Source organism: Canis lupus, chromosome 15 (genome assembly GCF_011100685.1).
Source record: "Canis lupus familiaris isolate Mischka breed German Shepherd chromosome 15, alternate assembly UU_Cfam_GSD_1.0, whole genome shotgun sequence".
Classification (NCBI taxonomy): Eukaryota; Metazoa; Chordata; class Mammalia; order Carnivora; family Canidae; genus Canis; species Canis lupus.
In genome coordinates, this window is record NC_049236.1 from 43,727,273 (window position 1) to 43,752,451 (window position 25,179).

The following is a 25,179-nucleotide window of genomic DNA, read 5'->3' on the forward strand; positions in this document are numbered from 1 at the left end:
ACACACAGAGTCCTGTTGCTTATGGCAAAAGAATAACAACAACACCATTGTGTTTGTTAGTTGGTTCACTAATGGGTGAAACTAGAGAACATCATTCTCTTTCAGTCCCCAGCTCTGTCCAAATGTTCATGCCTTTTGAGGGAGCATTTGTCCAACTCCCTCTATTCCCAGATGAGTGAGAACTGTCTTGCTGCAGGTTTTCAGCTGCAACTCTCTCTTTATTCTTACCATATGCAGCAGTAGTCTTGAGATTCAGGGAACAGATATTCCAGCATTTGATTCAAAACAATGTCCTGTGTGGTAATTGAATTAAATTACAAAAAAGCTACATTCATATCATCTGCAGGGTTTTACCAGGAGCCCAAAGGAACCAGGAAATTCATAGAAAGGTTTAGAAATATTTGCCATTAAGTCTCCCTGTTTGCAGTGTGCATTGTGAATATACCAATGATCTGCAGACCCCTGCAATACTGAACTCTTCCAGGAACATGAGGAATGAAAACTTTGCTAACTAAATATAGTAGGGAGTTGGAGGGGTGGGGGGAGGAACTGAGGGGAGTTATAACCCTTAAGAGGAGTTATATAAATTTTTTTTCAAGAAATCATTCTTTAGGAAGAAATCTGCCACGTTAGCTATCCACATTCCTTTCCGTTTTACGTGCTTCCAATCTCCAACAAACCCCTACTCATTTGGAAAATGTGTCTGAATTAAATTTGGTACACTAGACTTTGCTGGTTCCATTACAAGTGCTTTATAAACTAACAATACTCAAATTGTTCAAACCAGGAGAGTGATATAGCTGTGCATGTGCATTCTTGACCTGTGTTAGTTCTCAAGTTTTAATAGTTTTTAAAACATGTTATTTTATAATAAACTTCAGTGTTTCCCTGTTTTCCCCTAAGCCTTTCTGGCTTATAATATATGTTAGGGTCTTATTTCATAATGTGTGTACAGGAGAGATGATGGCTATTTGAAAGGACCCGTTTTCGTTTATGAAAAAAAAAAAAATACCAAGAAGGATTTCTGCAACTTTTCAAGAAGGTACAGGCATAGCATTCTCCTACAGGAAGAAATTTCATAGATAGTAGCCAACGAGGTAGGAATACTGAGCATGCTCAACTGTGCAATTAAATCCAGTTTCTGAACTAACACATTTTCTTTAATGTAATGAACTAGCATTGAGTTCAATTCTTTGGCCGTGGTATCACGCCTTTATATTTTAATTTTGGGGTATATTTTAGTAATTTTATGTATTGTAACGAGATAATTAACTACCATTATAAATAAATACTACCAAAATTTAGGAGGTTATATTGTCTTGGCAATATCTTTGCAGCTTCTAAACACAACATGCTAAAAGGATCTAATTCCCATTAGCCAAACTGAATCTGCAGCCAACTGAAATACCCCCATTTCTAAAACTTAACTTGTAGCCACAGAGGCATAGACGCTCTCTCTACCTTGGGTGGTTTCACAGCGAAGCTGTCAAGGAATGGGTGAAAAGTAATTGTTTTCAAGTGTGCCCTTTTACAATCATTTGTTTGCTCTGGCTCTTTCAGGGACAAAGGCTATTGTTGAACACATCCAACTAAACAAATAACTCATCCTGGGGTCCCTTTAACAGCTGCCTTAGTACAATGATCTATTTACATATTAGCCTAAAATTGAAACTGAACTCTTTAATGACATAATCCAGCACTATAGTCCAGAGTCGCATGTGTTCTACCCAACAGCTGAACAACCTTGTAGGCATATGATTTTTAGAAATAACTTTTTGTGTACCAAGTGATCTTAAGGCGACATCTTAATATACTGTCATGTATTTTCTCCTTTTGTCTGCTCATCGAACCCATGTGGGTGCCTTTTTATCTTCTTTGTTCAGTTACTTGATAAATAAAGAGAAATACAGAAGGTCTCTGTCACCCATTTTACTATTTGTTGATAAGCTATAGTGGTAGGCCACACGCTTCACTGTGTATTTCAGTATTTATCTTACCTTTCTTCTATGGATTTTACTTTCTTGTGGCTAAAGATTAAAGGATGACCTGCCAGATGTTATAAATTAGTCAGCAACAGCCACAATCATTACTAGGCATGCTGTAATAATGTTTCGAAGTTTTACATGACTTTCAAAGTATGTTTAGTTTAAACCACTATAATTTGATGGTTTCATATATGGCTTTTTAAAATCGAAGCAGGAAATTAGCTTAAATTTCTTCTTAAGATTGATGATGTTGTCAGACATAAAGTTAAGGACCTATATCGACAGGAGCACATAGGCGAGAAAAGAAAAACTTCCCTACACACACCAAGACTCATCTGTCTAAAACAGTGTTGCATCTTGGACTGAGTCAGTTTAATTGACTTCAGTAAGACTATTGGTTCATTGAAACCAAAGCCAGAATGATGGCTCTATCTATCTTCAAATAGGTATTTACACTGCAGACCTCACACAGAGCAAAATGTTACCATCCTGCTGGGCCAGAACAGCATGAAACTCTACAAAGAATAATATTATACTTGATTTCAGATAATTTATTGAGTCTTATTTCTGAAACTTTTCATGAGAGATCTTGTGGCCAGGACACATTCCAAAAATTGTAAAAGAGAAAATTCTTTAGGTACTAAAATCAAGCTCTTCCTGGACAGCAGCTGGGAGAGTATATGGGAATCATTTTGTTTCAGCTGTAAAAAAATGGAAGCATGCATATTCTCCATAAAACTAAAGGTAGTTACATTCCAGTTTTTCAGCCAGCAAAAAAGGTGGCTTCAGCATCCTGCAGTTGTTTTGTTCTTAGTGGACTGCTATACGATAAGCAAACAGAACAAAGTTGAACAGTATTAATATTGAATAGATCTGGTGAGGTCTGCCAGAGTATGGACAATAAAAGACATTTAAAACATTCTTGGAATGCAAATTCTAAGTGCCTGGCATATGTTTCCTTTTAGAAAACTTTAACCATTTAAGCAATTGTCATTTAAATAAATTGATAAAAATCAAAATGTAAATATAATTGTGATTAATAATAACTTTTCTAACTGTTGTAGAGAGTTACAACACATTGCATATATATATATTTTTTTGAAATAGGGTAACATAGAAGGAACTTTCAATCCCTGCATGCTAACATTTTAGCATGCTTATATTCAATGATATTTTTTAGTTGCTTTGTTCTTTCAGGTCCAAATTTTGTGATCAACTAGAATATGTTTATCCTAAAAAATAGAAGCCAACACATTTACTTAGATCAGAATCTCCTTGTGAATGAAGTATTTGCCTTAAACAATGATCTGAAGTTTCAGATGGTAATTTCAGTTCCTAGTTCTAAAGAAATAAAGTATAAATATAGATACATAAACAAAAAAGGTATAAAATTCATTCCCATTATGTTTTTTATTATGAAAAACCAGTGCCGTCTAAATATTGTCTCACTATTGTGCTGGTATTGTCTTCTATATTTATTAAAGGAGCTCTTAAAATAATTTTTTTAAGTTAGTACTAGACATCAAGACCTACTTTATCAACCAATTACTAACTGTACTGAATTTGTAACTCCCAAATTGGTCTTACTGGAATAAAAGACATTATACTGTATAGATAAAGATAAAGATATTCCTTGTTTTACTAAAATTCACTAAATCCTATACAAAAGCACTTTTATTAAACTCCTGTGTTGATTCATGCATATAACATACCTGAGGAGCTAGTTAGAAAGTTTTTCCTGGCTAAGATAAAATGAATAATAAAAATTGGTCTTAAATCAGTTTTATTCAGCTTCATATACTATTTTTATGCAACATGAAAAGGAGGTATTTCCCCCACTTTAGGAAACTCTGCCTGTGCAATCTGTAGACTGAAAATTAACTGAAATTAGAGAAATGTAATTCCAGTAATATCCCTGAGAATATCATATTAGGAATATCAGGAGTGAAATATATTTTTACCTAAGACCCAAATAACCATGTCTTAAAAACTGCTTTGCTTGCAGTTGGATAAAGTTTTAAAGAGTTTTAAAGTTTTATAGTTTTAAAGTTAAATATCAGTCACCATACACTTTGATGCAGAGTAAAATGGTAAAGGGTCTCAATACAGTTGTCATTTAATTTTTCATACCCCAAAAGATAAATAGACTTTGATTTGCAAGAGTAAGAAGCACTTTTGTGCATCCTTACCCTCTGCTTCCCCATTCCAGGCCAAGAGACCTTACTTACATCCTTATTTAAAGCATTCTGTATTTGTGACACGGTAATTTCAGACAACAGCATTGGCTAAACTACGTGATTCTACTTATATGATTACAAAAACAAAACAAAACAAAACAAAACAGAACTAAACCTAACGTCACCTGACTAAAAAGAAGTTTGTTTCTGATTTATGGCTTTCAGATATTTTCTATGACCAACAACACAGAATGTGGGAAGTTACTGGAGGAAATCAAATGTGCACTTTGCTCTCCATATTCCCAGAGCCTGTTTCACTCACCTGAAAGAGAAGCCTTGGAAAGAGACCTTGTACTTCCCCTGCTCTGCAAAGACTATTGCAAAGAATTCTTTTATACTTGCCGAAGCCATATTCCAGGTAAAAAATAAAATAAAATGGATAAATTAAATAAACTACTGCAGAATATCCTTATAAGATACCTGTTCTTACATGCTCACTTCTAAGAGGGTAAAAATTTTCTCACCTTCCCATATACCTGTTTTGGCCTCACAATTAACCATTTACAAAGTTGTAACATTTCCTTGCTGTTAGAATTACTGTTATTTCAGTATACAAACAGTATGTTCGTTTTGATGAGGTGTTTTACATTTGCTAAATCGATAATACATTGGTAATCTTTACACACATTGGATTTTCAGTACAAATTTCTTGTTGGTGTCATCTTCATCCATCAGCATCAATATCAAGACAGCCTCCTCTTCTACTTAGCTGATAAAAAAGTGCAGATTGTCCACGGACTTGGACTTGGACTCTTAAGGTCTTTCTTCCTTGAATAAAGTATCATTAGAAATCCAAACAAAGTAACATCTTACAAAGCACCTTCATGTACAATGCCTTCATGTACAATGCCTAATTTGCTCCTCAAAAACTCTGTGCTGCAAGTAGGAAACGTGGAGTCCTCTCCATTTGACCAATGAAGATAACCAAACCTCGGAAGAAGTTAAATGCCTTAACCAAAGCTGTGTGGCGAGGAAGTGATAGGATAGCTAGAGAAGTTCTTAGGCTGACAGTGTCACAAATATACCTCATTACCATATTTGGACCCTAATATACACATAGGTCCCTGGACCTTGATTACTTTTACCATCAAAAGTTTATAGACTTTGGTTGTTGTTGCTCTAGTTGGAAGAGTCAACATAGAGATACAAAAGAATTTAATGAGACAGATTCTGTTTAGTTAGGCAAAGTCACACACAAACAAATCTACTGAAGCTAACAGTTTCTACAACTAAATGACACTCAGGGAAGGCTAAGCTTTAAGAACTGTAGGATGCACTTGGAGAACTTTTTTAACTGCTATGCATATTTTACATTTTTCTCTGATCCAGAAAAGTGTACATTTTTTTTGAAAAGTGTACATTTTTAATTTTTGTATAGAGTTGCCTTAATAACCTAAGAAAACATTTTGACTAGGATTGCTTGCTTCCTCTGGGGTACCATGACAAGTATCTAAACCCATTCATGTGAAAATATTATTATTGTTTCTATAAACTACAGCCATGTTTGTAAGGCTTTTCTTAAACCAGCTGTTTCTTCCTCTTTATCACATTCCCCAAAGCAGAGTGGGACAGGTCAGGGTAGCCTAGATGTCCTGCTGAGAAGCGATAACAGATTAGGTACCATAAAGGTTTACTGCAAATTTCAAGTCTCCAAGGTTCGGCTTTACCAATATAATTTGAAAGTAATATGGACACTTAACCATTTTCTCCTACCTTTATCTACCTGAGATAAATACAACTATGGTGGATTTAAGGACTCACCCATAAGTTCTCCATAGATGTGACGTTATTTTAGCTTCCAAAACAAACAACAAAAAGCAGTATCCAGCAAAAGAGAGAGCGCAGCAAATAGCTCAAAAGCCAGAACTGCAAGCACCTCGCTCCCCAGGATCAACATATGTGGTGACGAATGACAAATTTATTTTTCTACAAAGTTTGTATATATGTAAAACTGCTGAAGTGCATCAAGATGTCAAGTGCTTTTGGTGGCCACCCAGGCTGCCTTGAAAGATAACCAGATGAAAGCTCCACTCCAGTGGTGGATAGAGCAGCAAGGGTGCTTTCCAGGGACAGGCTACAGGCTTTAGCAACCAGCAGAGGGGACTTCCCCTGCATCTGTCAAATGCTAATAATCACCCTAAATACTTGTCCCAAAAGTAAGTTGTAAAAACACACTTTGTGTTAATTTATGTTAATTGATTTGTTTCCAGACTGATCCTTGGCACACAGTTGACCATTTTCTAAAGTATGATAGATAAGATGGTAATCCTCCCCACAGCCCTTGTCCCAACACAGAGGCTCTTTACAATTATAGAACACTTATTTTTCAGAAATTGCCCTCAAAGCAAATTTTTAATATTTTCAACTTCTTAAGTCTACTTAATGACACGGTTTACTTTTCTCTGGAGTTCAAAAGTGTGAAAAATAGATTTTTTTGTGATACTTTCTTATAAGAAGTCAATATATTTGACTATTCTCATTAATAGCCTCATCTTTCTGCACATCAAAAACTTGAAAATACATGACTAAGGCAAATGCTGTAAGGAGTTGAGAGAGGAAAAAAAGAAATTTCAGAGGCATCTTCATTTTTCCCCAATTGCCCAGTAGGCCAAGAAATAAAAATACAAATGCTCTATCCCTTTGCTTCACCTTCATGACTTTAAGAAAACACCAGTCACTTCGGGATACATGCACATCTGGAAGATAACTGCTTTTTAGAAACTTTAATTCAGAAATATTCAGTCTGCCTATTTTCAAAACATAAGAAATTAAGTCCATCATGAGGATACACTAGTGTTTTATTAGTCGTAGTATTCTCCAGTTGTGAATTGACTTAGGGAAGTAAATTCTTAAAGCTTCTAAGAATAACCAAATTGCATTCGAAAAAACAAACCACACACGCACACAGGAGCTCCTTGCTTGCACCACTGGTCCTGTTTTTTGCCTGCAGTATGGGAGCAGGGTAAATGTTTTGCTATTCAACTCGGTGATGGCATAGTACACTGTGTGGGAAGCATATAAACGGACCTGCTAAATTAGCCTTGCGTCTTCACCTGTTACCATGAGAATCATGGTATAGTTTTTATCACTCCTAGACCACCATCTCTTCAGCTGTAGGTTATTTAGTGTGAAACGCTTGTATACAATTAGTTCGGTTGGCTTAATCCTGTTGCTAATGAGGCCAAGGTCAAGGGTTTGATTCCATAGCCACTCCTGACCCCCGTCAGATATCTTACACATGTGTCTTATTTGTCCCCAGGAAAGCAAACAGGACAGAATGGATGGATACATCAAAATCCACTACCTCTATTAGAAAATGCTGCCAAATGCAGCCTTACTGACCATGGGTTTTGTTTTGTTTTTTCCTTATCATGGTGAACAGCATATACAATGAGGAAAAGTAGCTTTTCCCTAGCATACATGGCCAAGAGAAAAGCCAGAGCTTAGAATATTCCACAGAGAATATTTATTTACATCAGTATGTTACAGGGTGTTTTGTGGCATAGTAGGACTGGATTCATCATGACACAGGAGAATAATTTTAGGTCAACGATATTTGATAAATTATCAGGAATTTTTTTTTAATGCAGCTGCTGGAATAATCAGTGCATTTCCATCATTAGTAGACTTGATCATACTGTGATGATCCAGGGTGAATTAAATACCCACCTTCAGTAAAATGCTCTTCAGGGTATTGTTCCAAATAGACAGGTGCCATTTGGTAAATTATAACTTCCCTGGCAATAAATGTAAGCCCAGTGTCCTGAAACCAGGTCCCTGTTAGCTCTTCACAGCAAAATATATCTTACTAATCACTGTCCACAAAATCAGATTCTTTAAGTTAAAGTATTAATAAAAGTATCAGATGTTGCAATTCAAATATTGTAATTATGAGGAAAATGCCCTTACTTTTATGAGAAAGTCTTTTGAGTTAGCTCCCTCCTTCACACTTAACTCCGTTTGCTTAGATTCTGTAAAAAATTTGTAGTAATTCATTAATAATGCCTTTTTGTTTTTGTTTTAATTTGGTAAGAAAACACCTCTGGAGCCATAGAGTTTATTAATCTGTAGTCATTAATTCTCAGATATTCCATTTGAAAATGATTTCTCGCTGCTGCATGTTTGTCTCCAGCTAATAACTCCTTGTAAAATAGAATCAGCCATCAGCACTGTTTATTAATTTTCTCTTAAAATGGCATGATTTTGCATACTGTAATCCTGGAATACAGTTACTTTTTGAAAAGCAAACTTGAAATTTCTTCTCAGTTGCACTTTGAAATTTTTTTGTGATCCTTCAGGCAAATATCACATTAAAACAAAATTTCTCATTTACACATTCAGTTATAAATATATCCATAGTATGACAGTATTTCTGCATGCATAATATTGGCATGGAGATCTTGCTGCCTGATGGGAGCTCTGTGTGTGTCCCCAAAAAAAGATCTAGCCCAAAACTGCAAAAAGTTTGATTTAGCAATGCAGTTTTCCTTTTCTTCTTTTTACATCAAATAGACTTGTTCAACACTACTGGGCAGTTTTCATCTATATGCTTAGCTGGGAAAGAATGGGGGAGAAAAAGTTATCTTTTGTAAACAGGGAATTGCTGAAGAAGAGTGAATGCGGCTGCAGCCTTCATTCCTCTCCCCAATTTCTAATCCCTGAATTTTTTCAAAGAAAGATAACCTCCTTCCAGCTGCCTTGTCCCTCCCATAGAGCACCCCTCCCAGCTGCCATGCCTCCTTTCAGTCTCACCCCCACCCCCACCCAGACACACTCTCTCTCTCTCTCTCACACACACACTCTCTCTCTCTCTCTCTCTGTCTCTCTCTCTGTCTCTCTCCCAAGGACATCTGCTCTCACTTGCCTGATTTCCAAGAAGATGTTTCCCAATAGCCTAATCACATACTAGCCTTGAAGAGTCTGTCTCGGAAATTTAGGAGTGATACATTTTACCCAAAAGTTAGGTCAAAATGTACCTCAAGACCCTCAGAATTCTAAGATTAGTTTTAGGTTTGAGGGGCCGTAGGTCTAGCTCATAGAAAATAGAGTTTTACCATGTTCTACCGGTAAGTGTCACTTGGTTGTCCCAAATTCTTGTTCTTGGAAATCCTTGGAATCCTGGGTGAATCATACAACTTCTAAACATCAGCTAAGTTACAAGGTGCCTTTATCACAAAGCTGTTAGGTGTACAGTAATCTGATTTGTTAGGTAAAAATCAAAACATTATCCATAAAGATGTGAGACCTGCAGCAGGAAGTTAGGACATTATACAAGGTCAAGTCTGGTAGCAATATCATATTTTGAGAGCAGAAATCATCAGAATATGGAAGGAATCTTAGTAATATGCCCTCCCCCCAAAACACCTAATACCTTATTAATCCAATTGTGAAAATAATGTCAAAATTCTTTTTTTTGTCATAAAGTCCTGTTCTTTTTTAGTCAAATATAGCTGTTTTTATTTGATAAATATTGTCAATTTGTACAAAAAGAGAAAACATCTTTCAGATCTCTTTAAGTATCTGTTTTGCATTTTTGTTTTGACTTATTATTATTATTTTTTGGTGTGGGTGGCTTACCAGCTTTCTAATTGAGAAGACTAAAGGGATATTTTATTTTTTTTAATTTTTTTTGAAGGGATATTTTAAATACAGTTTCTGTCTTAGAAAATAATCATGGATTTTCTATAAGAGGGATAGGAAAAGGGCATATCACATATGTATTTGAAAATGGACGCTCTGTTCTTAGCACCATTGTAGTGAGCCAGACATTTATTACAGCATATAAGGAGTGAGTGACAGTACAAAAAGAATTATAAAATGACCCAACTTGGCCCCATGATGGCCCATCTCTTTCTCATTCTAATGTGTTCTTCTTAAGAAGTTATTTATTATTACTGTAGGGGGAAAAAGTGCTGAATAGTGATCAGATAAACTTATAAGTACAACATATGGTAACTGAAGAAGCTTGCAAACAGAGCCAATGCAATAACAAGATTAATGCTGGATTTGTATTATGTGTATTTTGTTTGAGTCTTTTGAAATATCCAATGCAATATTGTTTCATTTTAATTGAAATTCTTAACTTTTGGTTAAAAATGGAAATCCCAAGCCCCCCCCAAAAAAAAAAAAAAGTTTTTCTTTCATTATTTTTCTAGGATATTCATATTGTTTCTAAAAAATTTTTTCCTGTATTTTATCTCTTAAATAGGATGTTTTTACTGTGATGCTAAATATTTTTCATCAGTCTTTTTGCATTTCTTTAAAGGTTTCATTCAAACTACTGCTGAAGAGTTTTGCTTTTACTACGCAAGAAAAGATGGTGGGTTGTGCTTTCCAGATTTTCCAAGAAAACAAATCAGAGGACCAGCATCTAACTACTTGGACCAGATGGAAGAATATGACAAAGTGGAAGAGATCAGCAGGTTCATAAAGATAAATGCTCTTTAATCTTAAAAAACAAAAACAAAAAAACCAACTGACAAATCTTGTGGTTTTGATAGTGAATCAACTGTCTGTGCTTGATTCCAGCAGCTATATCCTCCAGATGCTTTTTTTTTTCCTTTTTGGTAGTTTGCTTCTCTAATATCATATTTGCTTAAATGCTTTTAATGCTTAGACTAATCTTTTATTATAAGTTTGGCTTCTCTGTGATTCATGTGAACTTCATGATTATAGTTTTAAGCTTGACCTTTATGATTGTTGTTAGCTTATGGAAATATTCAGCACAATTATTATTAGCAAATCAGAGTTTTATAAATAGATCTTAGAGCTTTCTCTCTGAAGGCCTTTTATTAGAGTAAAGCTAAATTTTAATTATAGTCAGTGAAAGATAAGATGATGAGCATATTAAATTTTAAAATATGTAAAATTTTTATTTTAAATTTCTCTTTGACTTTTTGATAGAGGCTGTTTTATTTGTTCCACTGAAAAGAATTTAAAAGACTCATATTGTGACTTGGGTTAACAGCATGTCACGATTCTCAAAACCATTGGTACCTAGAGGAAATATATTTTGAAAAGGATGCTAAGTGCATTCTTTACATCCTTCACCTCAAGAAAAGCTTACCGGTTTTCTTTAATTTGTTTAGAAAGCACAAACACAACTGCTTCTGTATTCAGGAGGTTGTGAGTGGGCTGCGCCAGCCTGTCGGCGCCCTGCATAGTGGGGATGGCTCTCACCGTCTCTTCATTCTGGAAAAAGAAGGATACGTGAAGATCCTTACCCCCGAAGGAGAAATTTTCAAGGAGCCTTATTTGGACATTCACAAACTTGTTCAAAGTGGAATAAAGGTTGGCTTTTTAAATTTTATTTATTTTTGTTCTGGCTATGTTAATTTTATTTTAGTTGTTACCATTCTCATTAAAAGTATTTGTAATAAAAGAAATAATATTTAAGGAGAAAATAAGGATTCAACATAAGGGGACAATAATTATGGCAACTAAATTGGGACGGCGACATTAAATTTTAAATGTTATTTGGTAAGCAGTGCAATCAGGTTGATATCTTGACATGCTTTCCTTATGTAATTTACACATTTAAAATAATTCTTGATTTTATGAAGTATGTGTTTAAATGTTGCTTAACAGGCATAATACTTAGAATTGTGTATCAGCACTTGCTAGTAGACACAAAGAGGTCTTTCGGTTATTTTGGCAATAGCAAAGCATTCTCTTACCACATCTGTTTTTGAGTCTGTGTCATAAAAAAATGCTACTTTTACTGTGCCTTTGTTGTACAATGTTTTTACAGGTAAGTCAAATGTTTTCATCTATAATTGGCCATTTTTATATTACATATGCGCATATACTGCCTTCTTTCTGACTTCTCCAATTTGAATTCTCATGTTAAATAATCTAGTAGTGTATAAATAAATGTTTGTCAAGTGTGTTTGACAAGAGCATAACATACTTTACTATGAGCAGTGCTAAGCTATAAAGCAAATTGTGGCATTTTAAAATCAATCAAGGCACACTCAAGAGCTCATGACTAATTTAGAGTGAAACAAAGAAACAGTATGATTTGAGAAGAACTGGTTTTCTTTTTTATTTTTTACCTGGGGAAAAAAGTCAAAGGAGGATTTATACTCTTCTACTCATATGGAAATGAACTCCTCCTTGCTGTATTGAGCTCTTCTCAAAGGTAAGAACATCAGAACCAGAAGAAACAAGTTGGAAAAAGTAGAGGTATATTCCTGATATCGGTTCATTACCTACCATGTAAAATAATTAGAATGATTCAGTTAGAATAGAGGGATTCTAAAATCCATGTTGTTGGTACCACCCAAATTCAGGTGTGCATTGTGACAGTGTCACCAAGACATTCTGCATAAGAGAAGCACTTTGTGGTACTTATGGTCCTTTTTGGAAAAGGACTTTAACACCAACACACAGATCATTTGGAAAATCTGTTTAACTCAGTAGTTTCAATTTTCCCCAGTAAAAATTTTCATTAGAATTCAGAGCAAATCACCAAAAGTCTCTTAAAATGAAGCATTAATGTTTTGCACATGAGACTTCAGTAAATACATTTTGAAATGTATTCTGGTAATTCACTGCCAGTGGTACCTAAGGAGCAAGGATTAAGATACAACAGCAAGAACATTACTCACTAGCAGTGTATTTTTCTTACTGTGCAAGTTAAGCATACTCTCTATGAAGGAAAAAATTTGGAGAATGTATTTTCAAAATCATCACCTATAATCTCATCAGTTAAAGGATACCACCACTAACATTTTGATATACTTCCAGCTTTTATATTAAAACTAGATGAACTTATCCTGACTGCACAGGTAATACAGGTCCATATTAATAAATGTGGAAACACACAAGAACATGTTTTCTTGTTGTTTTTCTCCTAAGCAGCTTTAAAATAAAATTGAAATCAAACTGTATATACATCTTTTTAGCCTTCTTTTTTTGACATAACACTTTGTCATGAATATGTTAACAGTTGAAAACTTCTCTCAAAACTTTAGTTTTTATCTTTTCTGGGTATTCCATTTCCTAATTACGAGACATTTAGAGTGACTCCAGTATTTTCTTTTTATCAGTGTAAAAAATATGACTTATCATTCTCGTGTGTATTGTCTAACCTGCTCATGAATGACTTCTTAATGTCCATTTATAGAAGGAGCATTACTGAGATGAAGGACATAAACCGTGATACACATTGCCAGTGGCTTTGGAATATATTTTCAAGTATTTGAAAGAATAATATATAGCTTCTAAATATTATTTGAATAACAGTATTGGTTTTAAAAAGATAATGCATGATAAAATGTAGGTATAAGAAATGGTCTCAATTTTGTCGTACGAAGTAAGGAACTCATGTTCTTGTTTCTACTTCAATTTAAATGGCTAATTAATGACTGCCTTTTAATTGGGGCTCCTTCAAAATGCCTCTTTTAATTGGGGCTCCTTCAAAATGCCTCAATTTATGCCCATTTATTGTGATAATGAATGAAAGTTTATCTTCTCCGACTTTGAGACATTTCATCATGCAATAAAATTGCACAAGCCAGATTATGACAGTGCCATGGTTCTAGAGTATCTATGTTCTGCAGGCCTCTGGAAATTCTGTGGAACACCCTTTGTGTCTTGTTTCCTAGGACAGTTCCAGGGCTTTTAGGACTTAAAAAACTTCAAGCTCATTATTCAACATTTGTAGAATATATAATATGACATATTTTAAAGTGCAATATTTGAATTCTCTTGGAGTTTGGGACTAGTGATGTCAATAAGATAAGAACCAATCACATGGATATTTGAGTGCATACTGTATAGTGAGCAATGAGACCACAGCCTTGTTCCCTCAGGCAGGTGATGCTATGACTGTCCCTTATCTTAGGCTCCATGAAACTTCCATCACAAGTCATGAATTGGAAGTGTTAGAAGAGGCCACTGTTGGTATGTTGGGGCAGATGCCAACACAATTGTGGAGTGATCCTACCACTGATTTTTGTGATATGCCCCTCAGAGACTTCTGCAGTAAAAATATTTTCACACCTATTTCACAGTAATTTTTTCAGGCTTCTTGATATATGGGTAACGTTAGTGTGTTTGTGGCAGTATTCTGTGCTCATCAACAATCATTTTACATAAAAACACAAATACCATTTTCATAAATTATTATGTATATAACTTCTGTTCTTTCAGTTTTAAAATTCTAAGAGAGGACATAAAGCTTTTTCCACTGACTAAAATGCTGATTGCAATACTCAGATCACAGAAATTAATAATGTATACTAAAACCTAACCTTCATATGTTTGAAACGGAAGCAAGACAAACCACAGTGAAGGTTTCCTCCCCCCCATGAATATTAAATAATGACCAGTTTGAGTCAAACATAAAGAGGAATTCCTGATTATAAGAGTTTCTAAAAGCTAGTGCTTGCTATAAGGGAAACTGGAATTCCATTTCTGCTAATTGTCAATTAAGAATCAGCAGGAATTTCTGTCACCTGGTAAAGGATTGACCCTTTCGTGGCAAGAAACTGGACTTGGTTGATATCCTCAAACCTTTACCAGCCCTAGTAAAGCTGGTAAATTCTTGAAATTCTTCAAGCTACTTCAGAGAAGTGCCATCAGCATAGCCGATCACCCAGGGAACTTCGACAACTCTTCCCTAAGTGGTCCTATCTGAAGCTAAAAATATGATGTCTTATTTTAAACACCCATATTGTGCTGCCTATACTTGTAGGAGATTTCAGCACACGTAATTGTCTATGTCTCACCAAACCAAAGTTATATGCAAAAATGCAAAACACAAGCTGAAGAATTGACTTTCCTTCCTACAGGAAATAAATTGTTGAGTTGGATTGAATGCAATAAATTCCTATGCCATATGAATTTAAACTGCCATTCATTTGGGAAGAGATGATTCCATTCACAACAGCTCAAACCCTAGAAGACTGAGCTTTGTGAAATTGCCCTGTAAAGGGTGAGTCAGAAAAATGTTTTAAGAGTGTGCAGTGATTTGATAGACTTTTGATTATAGTGCACCGTGTAAATTAACCATTAGTACATTGAAGAATGATCCAAGTGCTCAACTGGTGTGCAATCTTTAAAATCATCATTTGTGGGTGTGTATGTGTGTATATGTTTGCACATGTGTTGTTTGTTGTTGTTTTATCCCAAAGGCAGAAATTTTTAAAATTATACTATCTCCCTGGGTAAAAACTTCTTTAAGATACTGGTAGTTTGAAATCTTTAAATTGAGCTTATATCTGAATCCTGAGTCAGACCTTGCAGCAAGTTCTAGAACCAGCTTCATCTATCTGAAGTCCTAGGGAATGACAAACCAGTGGTTCTCAAGAATGGCTGCACAGTATAATTGCCTAAGATCTTTCAGAAATCCTGCTGTTCAAATTAAATTGCATGTCTGGGATTGGAACTTAAGCATTGGTATGATTTTACAGCTTTCTCGATTTCAATGTGTGCCAATATGAGAGGCGCTGATCTAGACAGAACCAAACCCCTGGGTCAGTTACACATTGAATGAGACGCGTTTTCTCTGCCCAGAGTATACCCAAGTGCTATTACTGAAATGACCACTGGGAGCAAATGGTTGGATCCTAGTTGTCATTTAACCTATGCCTTTTGTCACTTATTTGGCCTATACATACTGCTTGTCCACTTTGAGTGAGAAGATGAGTTCATTCTTTTGCCCTGTAAGATTCTTGATATAAAGTTTTGAAAAATAATATTTTAAAATCTCAACAATTCTAATTGGACAGTTGCTTTGCCTGTTAAATTTTTCCTGTTTTTGTTCCTTTTGGAACCTAGTATTCAGCTAGTTGGCAAAACATTATTGTTCCTGTTCCTAAAGTATGTAGTTTGCATTTATATCTGTAAACCCTTTTAAAAATGACAAGGACACCAAAAGTTATTCTAGGGTAATTTTACCAAACTTCTGACTACCGCGGATCTGAAAGTCAGTCTTAGCTCTGTGTGTGTGCAGTAAGGACAAGCCTGCACCTGTTACCTACAGGGTGGCCTCTCAAGAAAACCAACACGCAGCTTTCTCTGCCACTCAGTTCTCATGAGCGGCCAGAAGACAGAGAGGCTCACACCCACAACAGCCCTTTTGGCTAGCAACGTGCAGCAGACAAAGCCAAAAGACTTGTCTATCATTGGAACAAGTGTGACTGGACTCCTGTCCCTCTCTATCTACTTGGATCCTCATTTCAAAAGATGCTTTTTGAAGCAATCCTTTTACCAGGGGAGGAGAGGACATAAGGCTGAAAGCTGCTGATTGTCCGGGTGACTGAACCCATTGAGGTGGGACTCTTGAGAGACAGTGGCCTGGGCGCCCGGGAGCCACGGGAGCATGTGGAGGAGGACGCAGGGTGTGCCGGGGCAAGCCCCAGTGGGGCAGCCTGTGATTTCACATGCTTGTAAATCACACGCATAATTATGAGCATCGAAAGTTTAATGAAATCCAAGTGCTCATCAACCCATTGGGGCTGATGTCCTATTTCACTGAAGTTTGTCAGAGACTTAACTTTTCACGTTTTCCTCTGCCTTCAAATTGCTGTCTTACGGCAGCCCATGAAACATTAGTATTTTTTGCTGGAGTGAAATAAGAGCAGAAGTGGAAAGCAATTTACTTATCAAAAGTGGTAGTGGAAAACCGCATGCACACAAATGCATATGTCGATGATTGTACCATGTGTCAAATAGTTCCTCAGAAAATCATGAGAAGCCTGCTTTTAAGCATACTTTAGGTTGGAAGAAAGTATGTGTTCCCTTGAAAGAAAGCTGCAAAATATATTTGGTAAATATTACAATAGATAATCACCATCCTAAAATGTTTTTGTGTATATGGCATTTTTCAAGTTCCTGACCGATCAAATTACTGCATTAGAAGAGAATTGCTACAGCGGTGGAAATAACCATGAGATAACTTTACCCTAAAAATGATTAGAAAGTTAATTAAATAGTCTGCCCTCAAATAAAAACTTTTTAATGCCTTCCCTTTCTTTGTAGTTTAACGTTCTGGTTCCAAACCATTAAGTTAAAATGCAAGCAAAACAGATCTGCAAGTAAAATTTGGGGCCACAGTTATTTTTTTTATATCAAGGTAGTAATGAGATGGTATTAAACACAACCATTTTTTTTTATTGAGTGTCACTGACACTTTACAACAGAATGCCCTGTACTCTGTGAAAAATGTTGTTTGTAATTTTTAAAGAGGTTGAATCTCATTTCAAATCTATTAGAAATGTCCACAGAGCAATTATTTTATGTAAAGCAAAAAGTCCCCTGGTGTTGTGAAATAATGTCTGTATCATTCATCTCTGGTGTCCTTATTTCTTTATTTTGGCATTTGCAATCCTATTGATAAAGCATTTTAATAAATATAAATGTGCATATATATAGTGCATGCCAGTATAAGCCAGTTTAATCTATAAATTATTTTTCATCATGCATCCTGTTTTTTACTGAAGCAGAAACTGAAGTGGCAGATGTAATGTCCCTCCATTGAGTAGAGAAAGGCCCCTTCTCCTACATTTTAGATCCCATAAGTCACAGCTGAGGTGAAGAAAGTTTTTACATTAATGTCTCTATATTTATCTAAGACTTAAAGGGCAGAGGAAATAGAGCCTATAAATCTCAGAAGTCTGTGGTAATCATTAAAACAGGTGAAAAACTAAGAAATCGGGACCCTAGAGAAGGACCCTGCCACTTCTTAAAAAGCATCTGTCTGAACATGGCTGCCACCACCTCACAGATCTGACTAGAAAGAGAAGAAAGAAGAGCTATTGTTGATACCACCTGTCATTGCTGCCCAGTAGCTATGTTATCTCACAAAAAGAAGATAGCGGGCATCAGAAAACAAGCTGTAAATGGAAGAAAGTAGCATAGCACTGTTTTAGAGACATTCAATAGCTTTTCTTTCCCCAAACTACAGTCCTCAGGCAAGCCTTGTTGTCAGCAAGTATCCTGCAGTCTTCGTTACTAATCATATTCACCATTTTTTAAGCACTTACTTTGCTCAGCCGTGACACAGATTACCCCAGTAATCCTGACAGTGACCCTGTGAGGCACATATTAATATCCCATTTCACAGATGGAGAGACTGAGACCCAGAAGCTTCCCAGGATAACACAGCTAGCAAGCACCAGAGCCAGATTTCCAAGGCAGTGTTCTGATACTATGCTCTCCCGCTCTCTGCCTCTGGCTCTGGTGCTTGCCCAAGGAAGCTGACAGCCTAGACCTAGCATCAAGCATACAAACTTGGGTTCCAGTCTCTGCATCCACACCATGTGCTGCTTGTTTGTTTGGCCTTAGGCAAGGTGATTTAATCTCTCTAGTCTTAGTTTGTCTGTAGAACAGGGATAATAAAAGGTGGTGTCTAACACTTTCCATGTACAATCTCACATGAATCTGAAATACTTTGTAAGTATTAGCTCTTATCATCTATCATACTAACATGAAAAGGGGGTGGAGGAGAGAAAACAAGACAAGCCCCAGAATGACACACAAGCTCCAGGGGCTACTGTGAACCTTATGCCCTGGCATATTACAGACCCCTTGATATGGGATTGAATGCTAACTAGTGGGAGCTCTGTGATAGTATTAGCATTTCCCCCAAAGATATATAACAGACCCATGGAAACAAAGTTATATTGAGGTATGTGTGTGAATTTTCTTTAATTCAAAAAGATAAACCTAGAATATATTTTTATTTAAGTGTGTAACTAGAGAAAGACAATACCTTCACTTTTATAGCATTGTGTCTTGATAGTAGGTAATATGGCATTGCTACCCTGCCTCATGATGCAAAAGTCCCTAGTTCTGGGATTTCTCAGAACACATGGCTAAGGATGATTAAGCACAGAGCAGTGACCCCTAAGCATGGCAGCAGCCTTTCCTTAGAATTTCTGTGCTTCCATACTAGTTTTTCTCAACCTGGATATTATAGTAATGAAGGTCTTTTTGTGTGTTTATTTTGGAACATGGTTTGTGTCAATCTGCCATGGAGTTAATAAATTGTAGGATTTGCAAAGGAAATATACTGGGACTGAAAACTAAGAAGGCACATATTTTTGCCCACTAGCAACTATTGCCCAAAGCATAGTTGTAAAATCTCAGGATTTGGGAGGCAAGCCGTTGGGCCAAATTGCTATGAAGTTAACATGTAATGTCATGACAAAGAGAGTGTATTACTCAACAAAATATTTGTTTAAAAACAGAGATTAGTAAAACATACCATGAAGTCAGGGATGAGAGAACTTTAAAGGAAAACTTCAAAGTTAAACAAGAGCAACCACAGTGAAAAGTGCTGGAGATCAGTTTCAAGAATATGTAAATGGAATGACCTCAACTATCTCCTTCTTGTTTATGTAGCATTTTTCTTTTAACAGACATTAATGTTTACATTTCTATAATAAATATATAGATTTATTTATGTTATGTAATATGTAATAATCATATACAATAACTATGTTCTCAATTACAATTACATTTTAGTTTATTTCTCGGTAGTATTCATCAATTGGCTTTTAGTTTTTAAGCCGTAAAGAGTGTGATTATGTTGAGCTATCATAATGTCAAGATGACCAGAACTGAGGGCATGTATAAAGTATTTTTTATTATTTATTTATTTTATTTGTTTTGAGGGGGAGGTTTAGAAAGGGAGGAGGACAGGATAAGAGAGAGAGAGGGCATCTTAAGTAGTCTTCCATGCCCAGCACAGAGCCCCACACGAGGCTCTATCTCCCCACCCTGAGATCATGAATTGAGCTGAAATCAAGGGCCAGATACTCAATTGAATAAGCCACCCAGGCGCCCCTATAAAGTGTTTTTAAAACTTGGATCACTGCCTGGATATTAAATCAGCTTTGGACTTTGCAGTCAAAATATACTTTGAAAAACAAAATGCTGTTTATTGAGGCCATTCTGTAATGTAATATAATGAGAAAAGCTTGAAAAACTCTTTCTTTCAACCATCTAATTTTCTATCTCAGCATGATGTTGTGATACCAGGTGACAACACATGTGGTCAGAGTGGCTCAGGAATTACCATCAAAAGGGAGGTAAAATTTGAATCCTTTAGTGAGTGATTTTTTTTTTTTTTACTTTATCTGGACATGACATGTACAATTTAATTTTAAGTTCATCCATTCACTCATTTAAAAATATTGTGTAATTCCACAGGTCTAAATTCCAAATCACAGAAAATCTGTAAAAAAGAAGTTATTTAAGATAAAATATGTGCTAATTACTCTATCAAAGTATATGTAGTAGGACAAAAACAGAAAAAGATAACATCAATGAATTTGATTAATACCATCATTGTTAGCAATTAAAGTCATTCAATCTAATTGTGATCTGAACCCAATAAACTGAAGCTAAAACATTATGACAAAAGGATCTTAAAATTTTACATATTGTTAAAAAATTCTTGAGAGAAGAATATTCCTTTCAAATGCCCAAATATAAAATATTCTGGCTTTCTCTTTAAATTCTTAGTTTTTTAAAAAAAGAAATTTAATAAGCTATTTCTAAACCAGCCTCTTACCCTAAAGCACCTTTGATCCAAATGGATCACAAACTCAAATAAAATTACATCTGACCATAGGCTATTTCTAGATATGGAAAACACATCTGTTCTAAGAACTCTTAGCCAACAGTTTGAAACTGTTCAAAAAAATTCCTATAGGAAAGCACTACTGTAAAAAGGATAAAAAGATAACCAAATTTAATTCCCATTAAATCTTGGGCTTTTTTATGAAAGAATGGCGATGAAGTTCTCACAATTCCAACATGTTTCTTGGACGGATGTGAACACACCTGTTCAGAAAAGGTGAAATAAAACTTGAACTGACTTCCTTTTGCACGCAGGTCACCAGCCATCTGTTAAAAGTGATCAGTTCCTAACCTTACACCAGACTCAAGCCTGTGAACTGAGGTTGAAAAAGCCACACAGCTTGTACTCTCTTATCCAGTCTGCTGTGGGTTTTCCCTGTTTAACCACCATTAAAACTTCTCTTTAAGTCTCCAGGGGTTTGGAAGATCAGATTAACCCCATGACAGTAATAATGTATTTACACTCAGGGTCTCTGTGTGTATCACTTGGGGCTGATTTCAGGATTTTGTGACTCACAGTGATGTGGCTAGCTCCAAAAAGATTTAGCCAATAGCTGGCATATCTCTCTCTCTTTTTTTTTTTTTTTTTTGCTGGCATATCTTTAATTGCAACCTAAAGACAATGTCTCTTTGTCCAAGGAAGCTTGTGTATGAATGTGTGTATGTGTGTGTGTGTCTGTGTGCGCGTGCGCCTGCACATAAGCATGTTGTGTCTATTTTAAGATTTTGGCTTTGATTAAATGTCAATACATATAAAAACTTCTGCACAGAAACAAACAAAAACAAAACATAGCTTTTTGGACATGACTGACTAGGTGAGCTTCTACCCTTGTAAATAATTATTACAGGCACCTACCAAGGGAAGGAAACCTGTGTTGACAGCATCCATTTTCAACACCTTTGATCCCTAAAGTGTTACATTCCTGTCATATCCCACCTCACCTGGGTATGTGTGAGAACAAATCACTAGTGGCCATAGCACTCATCCACTGCCAAGATAAGGGTACCAGTTTTGCCAGTGGTTATAGGACTTGGAACAGTCCGCTTAACTTTCTGGGATCTCTGCGTCCTCATCTTTGAAGTCAGAGGAGTAGGCTAAATGAAACTTAGGTCCTTTCTAGCTCCAAATTCTGTGAAATGGAAAGCAGTACAAGTCTCCAGCTGTTTCCAGGGGGAAGCAATCAGTGGGACTCAGGCACTAGACACTTCGTGCTTGCCCAGGTTCAGAGAGTGTGAGGCTTACTTCGCTTTATTCTGACTTTTTTTTTCCTCCTTTGTCCGGATGCAGAAACCCTGCCAGTGTCTGCCAGTGCAGGGCTTACTGAGCACCCTACCACACTGGCAAAGAAGTGCCCTCGCCTTTCTGTGTGGTCCTCATCACTCCAGTTAAACTTTTTTTTTTTTTTAAGATTTTATTTATTTATTCATGATAGAGAGAGAGAGAGAGAGACTGAGACACAGGCAGAGGGAGAAGCAGGCTCCATGCAGGGAGCCCGATGCGGGACTCGATCCCGGGATTCCAGGATCACGCCCTGGGTCAAAGGAAGGCGCTGAACCGCTGAAACACCCAGGGATCCCCTCCAGTTAAACTTTTAAAAGCTATGAAAGTCAGCATGGACTGAGACATCAAGTTTCAGTTAATAATGGCAGGATAACGTCTTTAGTGTGTAGGGATAACAGGGTGGCAAGTTTTCAAACCTCCAAGAATGAAGGTGAAGATGTATTATGACCTTAAAGTGGGCTGAGGAGGAGACCAGTCTGTAGCTGAGTGAAGGAAGAGAAACGTAGTCCAAGAAGGCAAGGTCACAGAGTTGCACATCTGTGTGTTGGTGGGGGTGGGAAGCCTGCATTGTTTAGTGGAGGGTCTTAACATGTTCCAAGGTCTTTGGCTTTTACGTCGAGTGAAATGGGGAATCATTGGAGGATTTTCAACAGAAGAGTGATATGATCTGACTTTAACGATTTCAACAAGATCAATAGCAGCCTTTTTGAGAGTAGACCAGGAAGGGTAAGAGAGGTGTATAGGGGTATAGGTGAAGCAGGGATATAGAACACTGACTCCTAGCACAAGCTCTCCTGTGAATGTGCTTTGTGCCCATGGGCCAGTCATTGACTACTCAAGCTTCAATTTTTTTCACTTGTAAATTGAGAGGATCAGTGATAGCTGAGGTTCCTTTCAGTTCCAACTTTTAGTAGGTGAATACTTGGAGGAATATTCAGAAATTTACCCTATTAGGAGATCTGGGTGGCTCACTTGGTTAAGCATCTGACTCTTGATTCCAGTTCAGTCATGACCTCAGCATCATGAGATTGAGTCCCATATCAGGCTTCAAGCTGGGCATGGAGCCTGTTTAAGATTCTTTCTCTCCTTCTCCCTCTGTCGTCCCCCCCCCCCCCCACTGCTTGTGTGCACTCTCTCTAAATAAATAAATGAATAAATAAATAATCTTTTAAAGAAAGGAAAAAATTTACCCTATTAAATATAAGCATTTTTACATATACTGCTTACTGAATTTGTACCTCCTTTCCTATAGGTTTAAAGTACAAATTTTTAAACTCGGTACATTAACAACGTTGAACATTTAATGGGTTCCAGTGAAAGGTTGTAAATGACAGGAAAATATCAGTCATGGTAATATAAAGGAGAGGGCTCACTCCACACTAGTTGTAAATAATTCCTGAAAATAGTAACCACAGTGAAATACTGTATGTGTGCACACGTGCACACACATACACCTCCTTAGGAAACGCAACTTTAAGTGGAGAGAAAGGGTCAGAGGATTATCTTTTTTAAGTATAATTATACTTGGATTTAGCATACAAGAGGCCAAATCCAGGTATCGTGAAGTCAGAGAGGATTAAAGTGATGACAGAACACAAAACTATAGACTTCTAATAAGGATACTCAAATGTTGCAGGGGATTTCTAACGATTTAATTATATAATATTTGCATTATATATATTTACATATAATATAGTATACACAATTATGTTATATAATATACTATATAATTACATATACTACATATAATTGTATATACCGTATACAATATAATTTATATAAAATATAAGATAATGACCTGATTTAGACAGTACTCATAATTCAATCTCAAAAGTGCAATATTCCCAAATATACTCAGTGAATTTCTCCTTTGTTGTTGGCTACTGGAGCTCATTTAACTAACCAGTCCTTCAGAGTATAAATTCAGCTGCCAAAAACGATCTCCTTTTCTACCTGCCTGTGAATCTACAGAAGTTAATTTGGTTGTGGATAGAATAAACTAGATGTGAAAAATTGAAAAGGGAAAGAGGGTAGTGCTTGATCATTTTACTTGCACTTGTAAGGATTTCAGTGCACTGTGTTTCTTTGAGAGAAATCCCATGGTGCCAATTAACCTAACTTATTCCAAAACAATTCTCTGTTTGGAAAGAATAATTTTCATTGTGGGTGTTCCTTGAAATTGTATGCCTCATCCCCTGTTATTACTGAGATGTGTGCTGTGCAATTGAAAGTACCAGCTTCGTTTCCATGCGCTGTAGAGATTAGAGCTGTATCCCACACACAGTGTCAGATAATCTGCTTTAATTTTGTTCAATGCACACTTTTAACCTTTAGTAATTTTTTTTAATGTGGAAAAGCCATCTCAACCTAATATTAAATCAAATATTTCATGTCAACACTATCAAAAACACGAAAAGCTGGAGATTTGTTTTAGTCAGGAAATCGATTTTCTTGCAAAAATTTTAAAGTAAGTCAACTTTCTTGGCTTGGTTTAAATGACATTTTCATTTTTTCTTTGAAATGATGTGAATGCCTTTGTTCCTCCAGCATAAGACAAACTGGACTAGAAAAGATTGAAAAGGATTTAACTAACTTAGTAAATCCGTTCTCCACTTTATTAGGTTGTGTTGTCTATTTGGATTTCTGGGGTATTTTTTTTAAACCTAATAAATCAATTAAGCAATATTCATTCTAAGATTTAATTTGGTGAATAGAATATATGTGCTTTTCATCAGGCCACACATCTTTTTTTTTAAGTCTGAAACCACCACACACAAAGAATTTAATTCTGACAGACATTTGTTCTCAGCATAAATACTTTGGGGCCAATAGTTGTCCCCACTTAATCATGCTTCTTAAAAGTGAATTCCAGAAGACTTGAGGCCCCCAGTGACCCCTGGTAAGGTGAGTTGTCAGTAAATTACTTTTATGATGTGCCCTAGGGAAGCAGGTCTGCTAGAAACTTGGTAGGGAGCTGGCCCCCTCTTGCCTGTAGGGGGATGACCTTTAACTTTATCTAACCTTTGCATTTCTAATTCTAAATTTCTGGGAGGCACTTAGTCACATTGTTGGATATCATATG

General features: G+C 36.2%; 1 protein-coding gene across 5 annotated transcripts in view; it reads left to right on the forward strand.

The window, feature by feature from the left end:
- The window catches only part of HHIP (hedgehog interacting protein), a 93,594-nt gene that overhangs the window by 2,125 nt on the left and 66,290 nt on the right, over positions 1–25,179 (forward strand). For all 5 annotated transcript variants that reach the window (XM_038558889.1, XM_038558890.1, XM_038558888.1 and 2 more), the window contains exons 2-4: positions 4,388–4,580; positions 10,488–10,644; positions 11,311–11,512. In XM_038558889.1, the coding sequence (XP_038414817.1) occupies positions 4,388–4,580; positions 10,488–10,644; positions 11,311–11,512 (552 nt within the window). The remainder of the gene's footprint in view (positions 1–4,387; positions 4,581–10,487; positions 10,645–11,310; positions 11,513–25,179) is intronic.